The sequence below is a fragment of the Eriocheir sinensis genome, chromosome 52 (genome assembly GCF_024679095.1).
Source record: "Eriocheir sinensis breed Jianghai 21 chromosome 52, ASM2467909v1, whole genome shotgun sequence".
NCBI lineage: Eukaryota > Metazoa > Arthropoda > Malacostraca > Decapoda > Varunidae > Eriocheir > Eriocheir sinensis.
The window spans coordinates 290,367-299,622 of record NC_066560.1 but is presented as its reverse complement, the minus strand read 5'-3'; the positions used below and the strand labels follow the sequence as shown (position 1 = coordinate 299,622).

The 9,256-nt window shown below is 47.2% G+C and overlaps 1 protein-coding gene across 1 annotated transcript; it reads left to right on the top strand.

Annotated features, from left to right (window-relative positions):
* The first annotated feature begins 5,743 nt into the window (after nt 1–5,743).
* LOC126982824 (uncharacterized) lies at nt 5,744–8,295 on the top strand. Its single transcript, XM_050835097.1, has 2 exons — nt 5,744–5,778; nt 7,962–8,295. The coding sequence occupies exons 1-2, from the start codon at nt 5,744–5,746 to the stop codon at nt 8,293–8,295; spliced, it is 369 nt and encodes a 122-aa protein (XP_050691054.1).
* The last annotated feature ends 961 nt before the right edge of the window (nt 8,296–9,256 follow it).

Sequence of the window (9,256 nt, the reverse complement as noted above, 5' to 3'; positions counted from 1 at the left end):
ATCACAACCATAAACAAGTGTCCAGGGTCGAAGATAAGCTCCAGGGGACAGTATGAGCCAACCAAGATGGCGCCACTATAAACACTTGCCTGCGCCACAACGGGTTACGACCGACCATCAGGACCCACCAAGAAAATCTTACCGACGCCATAGGCGGATCAAAAGAAGAAGAAAAAAAACTACTGCTATATACGTGGTCATCAACCTGCAGGACAAAGTCTTTACCAACGTCCTCCGTCTCTTGATAATTTACGTATCTACCAGTTTACAAGTCCTTTACCAGCTTATAGTAATGTCCATCATATCTACGCACTATCATTTGCCTCTCACCTGCTCAACATTACTCAGCCTTAAGCACGTGACAGATTTAGGTGGAGTAGTAGGCTTCCTGCCTCTTAACAGAAGGCCGCTGACTCCCGATTTATATTAATCCAATCAAACACTCTTTAGAAATATTTGAAGTTTTTATATACATGAGTTTTTACACATCATAGACGAATTAGCTCTTAACATCCCCTTCCCCATCCCTTAGCTTCCCTCAAAGTCGTATATTACCAACACAATGATGGACACTAATTATCTCAGCACAAACAAATTATCACTAGCACACTTCGAGTAGTTACGAGGCATTCATTCCATCGCTTCCTCCATGTTCGTTTTAAAAGTTTCCCTCTGGATAGTCACCTGCCGCGCAGGTGTTTACGCTTCATTATCTTCCCGGCCAATCAAATGACGTCCAGGGCAATCAAGTGGACGATATTGGAAGGAAATAGTTATGAGAACGATCTTTATTTAAGTAATTGAAAAAAAAAAAAAATGTTCTCAATCATTCCGTTCCAATTCCGTCCACATGATTGCCCTGGACGTCACTTGATTTTTTTTTTTTTAGGTATTGCCTGTAGCGCCGGTAGACTTACTTGAAGGGTATCGTCGACAACCCCAGCCCGTTAATGACGCAGGAAAATTTTAATTATTGAGGCTGCCGTGATATACGACTATGATTGACCGGCAAGATAATAAAACGTAAGCGTCTGGTCGGTAGGTGAATATCCTAAGAGAATCTGGCAATGAGCATATGAAAAGAAAAATAGAAAAAAAGTCCGATCATCATTGTCCCTATAACAAATTGTATATATGAGAGGCCAAAAGGAGGCGGCGCTTTTTTTTTTTTTTTTTTTGTTTTTTTGTTGTTTTTGAACTGTCTTCCTCAAAAAAAAAAAAAAAAAAAAAAAAAAAAGATGTCAATTACGGTTGGAGAGGTCTCTTGATACTCTCCTCTTTAAGGAAGCCATGTCGTAGGCAGGAGGAAATACAGATGAAGGAAGGCTCTTCAAGAGATTACTAGTGAAGGAGATGAAAGAATGAAGATGCTAGTTAAGTCTTGTATAAGGGATTTGGTCAGTATAGGGATGGGCTAGAGTAGAAGGTGGAGTGCGGGGCGGTGGGAGGAGGGGATGTATGCAGATAGCAAGTTCAGAAGAGCAGTCATAGTGTAAATATCGATAGAAGATAGAGAATGATGCAACTCTGCAGCGGAATGTAAGAAGACTGTCAGCAAAAGCATAAACGTTGATGAGTCGAAGAGCCTTAGACTCTATTCTGTCCAAGAGAGCTGTGTGCGTGGAGTTTCCAAATACATGAGATGCATACTCCATACGAGGGCGGCAAGGCCCTTGTATATGGATGGATGCATCTGGGAGGGGGCCGAAACTGGCGAAGACGACACGGAACGCCCAATTTCGAGGAAGCTGATTTAGTGAGAGAGGAGATATGAGGTTTCCAGTTAAGATTTTGAGTTAGTGATAGGCCGAGGATGTTTATTATAGGAAAAAGGTGACAAATGACTGTTATCGAAGAATAGGGGATAGGTGTTTGGAAGACTGTGTCCAGTTGACAGGAGAAAAAATGAAACTTTGAGGCGTTGAAGAACGCAAGTTCTTGCCCCAATCAGAAATAATGGTATGGTCTGAGATTCAGCGTTGTGCGGCCTCCAGCCTGGAATCATGTAGTTCCTGTGGGAGGGGTCTATTGTCAAAGGATGTTTAATAATGCAAAGTAAAGTCATCTGCGTAAGAGTGAATAGGACAGTTTGATTGGGAAAGAAGATCATCAATGAACAAGAGAAAGAGAGTGGGAGATAGGACAGAGCCCTGCGGGACACCACTGTTGATAGGTTTAGGGGAAAGACAGTGACCGTCTATCACAGTAGATAGAACGGCCGAAGAGGAAACTGGAGTCAGAAGTACAGAGATAAAGAGAGATGGAATCCGTAGGAGGGTAGTTTGGAAACCAAAGCTTTGTGACACTCTGTCAAAAGCTTTAGAGATGTACTTCTGCTTACTCTGTCAAACTGTTCTCTCCGTTGGGCTCCTCCGATCATAGCCTTATTTCTGTTTCCTGTCCTATCGCTCCTGTACATCCTCTGGACCCACCGAAGAGGCGATGCTTCTGGCATTTTGCTTCAGCTCGGTGGGACGACCTGAGGATGTAATTTTCCGATTTCCCGTGGAATGATTACTGCTTTCAGGAGAGAGACCCCTCTGTGTGTGCCCAGCGCATCTCAGAGGTGATTGTCTCTGGAATGAAGGCATACATTCCACGTTCTTTCTCTACTCCTCATGCTAAAAAGCCTTGGTTTAATCATGCTTGTTCTCGTGCTATTAAAGATAGAGAGGCAGCTCACAAAAGGTTCCAGAGCCTTCGAACTCCCGCTAACTTTGACCTTTACATTTCAGCCCGGAATCGTGCCAAATCTATTCTCCGACTTACCAAAACTTCTTTTATCAATAGAAAATGTCAACACCTTGCTTCTTCTAATTCTTCCCGTGACTTCTGGCATCTAGCCAACAATATCTCTTCCAATTTCACTTCTTCCTCTTTCCCTCCTCTCCTTAACCCTGATGGCAGCACTGCCGTCTCATCTGTCTCTAAGGCTGAACTCTTCGCTCAAACTTTCTGTAAGAACTCCATCTTGGACGATTCTGGGCATATTCCTCCTACTCATCCCCCCTCTGACTCCTTTATGCCTGTTATTGAGATTCTTCCAAATGATGTTTTCTATGCCCTCTCTGGCCTCAACTCTCAGAAGGTTTATGGACCTGATGGAGTGCCTCCTATTGTCTTTAAAAACTGTGCTTCCGTGCTGACACCCTGCCTGGTCAAACTCTTTCGTCTCTGCCTATCAACATCTACCTTTCCTTCCTGCTGGAAATATGCCTTTGTACAGCCTGTGCCTAAGAAGGGTGACCGTTCCAATCCCTCATACTACCGCCCTATAGCTTTACTTTCCTGTCTATCTAAAGCTTTTGAATCAATCCTTAACCGGAAGATTCAAAAGCACCTTTCCACTTCTAACCTTCTATCTGATCGCCAGTATGGGTTCCGCAAGGGGCGTTCTACTGGCGATCTTCTTGCTCTCTTAACTGACTCTTGGTCATCCTCTCTTAGCCGTTTCGGTGAAACTTTCTCTGTTGCGCTAGACATATCGAAAGCCTTCGATAGAGTCTGGCACAAGTCTTTGCTTTCTAAACTGCCCTCTTTCGGATTCTATCCCTCTCTCTGTTCCTTTATCTCCAGTTTCCTTTCCGGCCGTTCTATCTCTGCGGTGGTAGACGGTCACTGTTCTTCCCCTAAACCTATCAACAGTGGTGTTCCACAGGGCTCTGTCCTATCACCCACTCTCTTCCTGTTATTCATCAATGATCTTCTTTCCATAACAAACTGTCCTGTCCACTCATACGCCGACGACTCCACTCTGCATTATTCAACTTCTTTCAATAGAAGACCCTCTCAACAGGAAGTACACGACTCCAGACTGGAGGCTGCAGAACGCTTAACCTCAGACCTTGCTATCATTTCCGATTGGGGCAGAAGGAACCTTGTGTCCTTCAATGCCTCAAAAACTCAATTTTTCCACCAATCAACTCGACACAATCTTCCAAACACCTATCCCCTATTCTTCGACTACACTCAGCTGTCACCATCTTCAACACTAAACATCCTCGGTCTATCCTTTACTCAAAATCTCAACTGGAAACTTCACATCTCCTCTCTCGCTAAATCATCTTCCTCGAGGTTGGGCGTTCTGTATCGTCTCCGCCAGTTCTTCTCCCCCGCGCAGTTGCTATCCATATAAAGGGGCCTTGTCCGCCCTCATATGGAGTATGGGTATGGGTCATGGCGCTCCGAAAGGAGTAGCCCGGGGCCAGCCTATTGGCCTCTCCCCTTCCCCTTCATCCCCGTCTCCCCTTTCATCAAGAAACCTACTTCAAGAAACACTACTTAGCAAGCTATTTTTTGTGACATTAAGTGAAATCATGGTGACAGTCTGACAAAGAGTGAGTGGAGTGCGTGTGTGGTATACCGGGAGGACACAGATTGCCGCCGCGGCCTTCCATCAAGTCCCTGCTGACGCGACGAGGTCTCCCCAGGCTCACCACCCCGTCCATCCTGCTGTTGAAGTCTGGTCAGGTGCAGTGCAGTGGAGGCTTCGTCACTCAGGTGGGGGCAATGTGCAGGCTGCTCACCACCAAGGCTGTGCAGTCTGTTCCCAGGAACAGCAGCGAGTCTTCACATCTGTCTCGCCACCTGTATTGGATTAGCGCTCCACCGCTAAGCCCCTTTCTGAGTGACCGTCGATACCGCCTCTACCTGCTCTCAGGCCACCTGCTGCTACCTGACCCAGCATTTTGACCTGGGGATGACCTCGGATTAACACCTACTCGCCTTCCAGAAGAGGATTACCTTCCCGCCTCATCGCTCTACCACACCGCACACCACCAACTCGTCACCCCTCAAACATCATCACAACTTTCCCTCCGTTACTATAATTTATCTACCCCCACACCCCTTTCATATTGTAATTTTCTTATATAGTTACACTTTGTAATCTTAATATGTACATTTTCAGCCTAACGGCTGCTATCTCCGAAATTAACCGCTTATTATTATTATTATTATTATTATTATTATTATTATTATTATTATTATTACACACACACACACACACACACACACACACACATACACACACACTCAGGCCAGATTCTTTCCGTTGACTAGAAGTGGTTACTGCAATGGTTACCGCAAGGGGAGGGGGGGGGGGAGGTGAGGTATTGGTAGTCGGGAGGGTACCTGCTGGCGATTACGAGTCCAACTCGTGATTAGGCAGTGGTGAGTTATACACACACACACACACACACACACACACACACACAAACAAACACACACATTTTACCTAGCTACATGCTGCTCATCTTGTCCTGGGTCTCCTCTGTCTCGTCGCTATGCAGCTAAACTCAACGGCGCTATGTTTTTTTTTTACGAGGCAGGCAGCTAAATGGTAAAACAAAAACAGTAACAAAAAAAAAACAGAAAAAACGCTGGACGCTGCTCCAACAACAAAAAATGAACGAGATGCAAGATGTTGCTTCCCTTTTTATCTTCTACCGCTATTTTCAATCAAACTCCTTTTAAACTGCATGCATTTACCCTCCCATAGCCTCACTGCACACGCTTTCAACTCTAGCTTATATCAGTGCTGTTCAACATCCTAATGCAAGATAAGCAACATCATTACGTTTCCATTTCTTTTACTTGTAAATGTTGAACAACCCTCCTTCGTCTGTACGACTTGAACGCCTTAATTAGAGATGACCTAGTTCTTTCTTACCGAAATGGACCATTTAAAAAAATTAAAAAAAACTCCTGACTGCCAAGCCTCCTTATCTCCGAGAGTCCCACTATGCTCACCCTCATCCTTCTGATCTCATCTGATAGGTAGGGGAGTCGGTGATCCTCCGAAAGGCTCCGGACGTTCCAGGAGCCCACATGCAGAGCCCTCCGAATGTTAACACCGGGTCTGGTTTTAGGTTCAGTAGAATGAAAGAAGGCATAGAATGAAGAAAAGGAGAAATATGAAAGAAGGAAACAGGCTGAAGTTTGACGAAAATGAAAGATAAGGGAACTTATGTACATGTTTCCACGAGGTATTATATCATTTATTTATTTCTAATATGGTGATTCTTTATGATTGTGTTAATGAACAAGGTTAAAAAGAAGGGAGGGAGAGAAATGATAAGAGAAAAGAAGAAAGGGAAGGACAAAATCTGCATAGACCTACCTAAATTATTCATACATCAATTTCGGAGTATAATCTTGTTCTTTGTTTTGTTTCAGCCTTTAGGATAGTTTCATTCGTGGAAGAATAAAGGGAAGCAGGGACGGAAATGGGAAAAGGAGAGAACAAATTAATGAAAGAAATTGTGGATATATGACGAGAGAAGGAAGGGAGAGGGAAAACAAAGAGAATGAGAAGGAATTAGGACTTGAAAAAAAAACAAGGTGGAATGGACGGAGTGAGGACTGTCGACAAACCATGAGGGAGTTTAGTCATTCCAATATTTTTTCCTTCTCTCTATTTCTTGATCATCCACCTCTTCTTCCATCTCTTTGCATCCTCCCTTTTCACCTCTCCCTTTATTTCTCTTTCTGCTTCTCCTTCCTCTTTCCTACATACAAGTTAGTCTTTTCAGCCATTTATCTCTTCCTTTCTGTTACTCTTAATTTACTCTTATTTCCCTATCCGTGTTCCTCTCCCGTTTTGTTTTCCTTCTCCCACTTCCTTCCCCTAACTTCAGTTCCTGCTCCCTTCTCTCAGTCATCTGTCTTACTACACTCTCCCTCCTCCAACCCTACTTCTCCATTTGTCTTCATTTTCCTTCTCATCTCTACTTTATCTCTTCCTTCTCTCTCACGTCCCTCACTCTCGTTTCCTCGTCTCTTGGTTTCTTTCACTTTTCGCTGTTACTTTCCACACCTTAATCCGTTGCTACTTACTCGACGTCAATTGCTGCTTTCTTGTTAACTTCCCACCTTCTTGTTACGTTTTACTCGTCACAACTATTATTTTTCTTTCGTCATTCAAATACACACTCAAGACTTCCCCTTGTTATTTTTTTTATGTCCCTCAATTACTGTTGCACTCGATTTCTTTATTATTGTTACTTGTATGGTTTCACTTTTGTTGGTTGGTGACGTCACTGCTTTAAGGAAATTCTGCAAGCACTGAGCAAGAGAGTGAAAAAAAAAACTCTTTGGCGTGTTTACGGGCGTGACTTTAAATGCTTTCTTCAATACACTTTCTTTGCAGCCAATAAGATACAGGTAAGGGTATTCACTGACGCATCCGAAGAGAGAACATTAACAGCAAACATAACGAAGCACACTCAAAGGTTCTCGCTGACACACATTTTTTTTCTTTACAACAAAGGAGACAGCTCAAGGGCACAAAAAAAGTAAACACAATAAAAAAAAAAGCCCGCTACTCGCTGCTCACAAAACGAATCCAAAGAGGTGGCCGAAAGAGAGGTCAATTTCGGGAGGAGAGGTGTCCAGATACCCTTCTCTTGAAAGAGTTCAAGTCGAAGGCAGGAGGAAATACAGAAGAAGAAAGATTGTTCCAGAGTTTACCATCGTGAGGGATGAAAGAGTGAAGATGCTAGTTAAATGTATAATGTATAAGGAAGGTGCAACATATACAAACATATTTAGAGATAGCAATTTCTTTTTAAACAGCAACTAAACTGACAGGTCTATTAAGTGCGTCAGTAAACGTGTTTCACCCGAGCAGGAAGGTAATTGAGTTAAGGTAATTAGGAGAGTATCGACCACCCTCCCCTCCTCGATAACCCCGCAGGTACATACCCATCTTTACCCCTACCCCCACTCTTACCACAGATAAACACCATCACCCCTTCACCCCCCAGCAACCCCAGGAACACACCATCACCCCTTGCCCCCACGCCCCCAGGAACACACCATCACCCCTTCCCCCCCACCAACGCCCCCAGGAACACACCATCACCCCTTCCCCCCACTAACGCCCCCAGGAACACACCATCACCCCTTCACCCCCTACGCCCTCAGGAACACACCATCACCCGTTCCCCCCACGCCCCCAGGAACACACCATCACCCCTTCCCCCCACGCCCCCAGGAACACACCAACACCCCTTCCCCACACGCCCCCAGGAACACACCATCACCCCTTCCCCCACGCCCCCAGGAACACACCATCCCCCCTGCACCCCCAACGCCCTCAGGAACACACCATCACCCCTTGCCCCCACGCCCCCAGGAACACACCATCACCCCTTCCCCACACGCCCCCAGGAACACACCATCACCCCTTGCCCCCACGCCCCCAGGAACACACCATCACCCCTTGCCCCCACGCCCCAGGAACACACCATCACCCCTTCCCCCACGCCCCAGGAACACACCATCACCTCTTAACCCCCCACGCCCCCAGGAACACACCATCACCCCTTCACCCCCCACGCCACCAGGAACACACCATCACCCCTTCACCCCACCCCCCCCTCGTTAAACACCATCACTCCTTCTCCCCACCCACGCCCCCAGGAACACACCATCACCCCTTCACCCACCACGGCCACAAGAACACACCATCCCCCCTTCGCCCCCCACGCCCCAGGAACACACCATCACCCCTTGCCCCCACGCCCCCAGGAACACACCACTACCCCTTCACCCACGCCCCAGGAACACACCATCACCCAGGAACACCATCACCCCTTCACCCTCCACGGCTACAAGAACACACCATCACCCCTTCGCCCCCCACGCCCCAGGAACACACCATCACCCTTCACCCCCACGCCCCAGGAACACACCATCACCACTTAACCCCCCACGCCCCCAGGAACACACCATCACCCCTTCACCCCACCAACCCCTAGGAACACACCATCACTCCTTCACCCCACCCACCCCCCCAGGAACACACCATCACCCCTTCACCCCCCAGCAACCCCCCTGGAACACACCATCACCCCTTCCCCCCCCCACGCCCCCAGGAACACACCATCACCCCTTCCCCCCCACCAACGCCCCCAGGAACACACCATCACCCCTTCCCCCCACCAACCCCCCCAGGAACACACCAACACCCCTGCACCCCACCCACGCCCCATGGAACACACCATCACCCCTTCCTCCACCCACGCCCCCAGGAACATACCATCACCCCTTCCCCCCACCAACCCCCCAGGAGCACACAATCACCCCTTCCCCCCACCCACGCCCCCAGGAACTCACCATCACTTCTTTCCCCCACCCACGCCCCAGGAACACACCATCACCCCTTCACCCCACCCACGCCCCAGGAACACACCATCACCTTCACCCCACCACCCCCTAGGAACACACCATCACCCCTTCACCCCACCCACGC

What these genes read in the sequence shown, in the direction of transcription:
- LOC126982824 (XM_050835097.1), top strand. Translation starts at nt 5,744, where the DNA reads ATGCTCACCCTCATCCTTCTGATCTCATCTGATAG. An exon ending in CTTCTGATCTCATCTGATAG is followed by an intron (nt 5,779 to 7,961) that starts GTAGGGGAGTCG and finishes CCACGCCCCCAG; the next exon opens with GAACACACCATCACCCCTTC.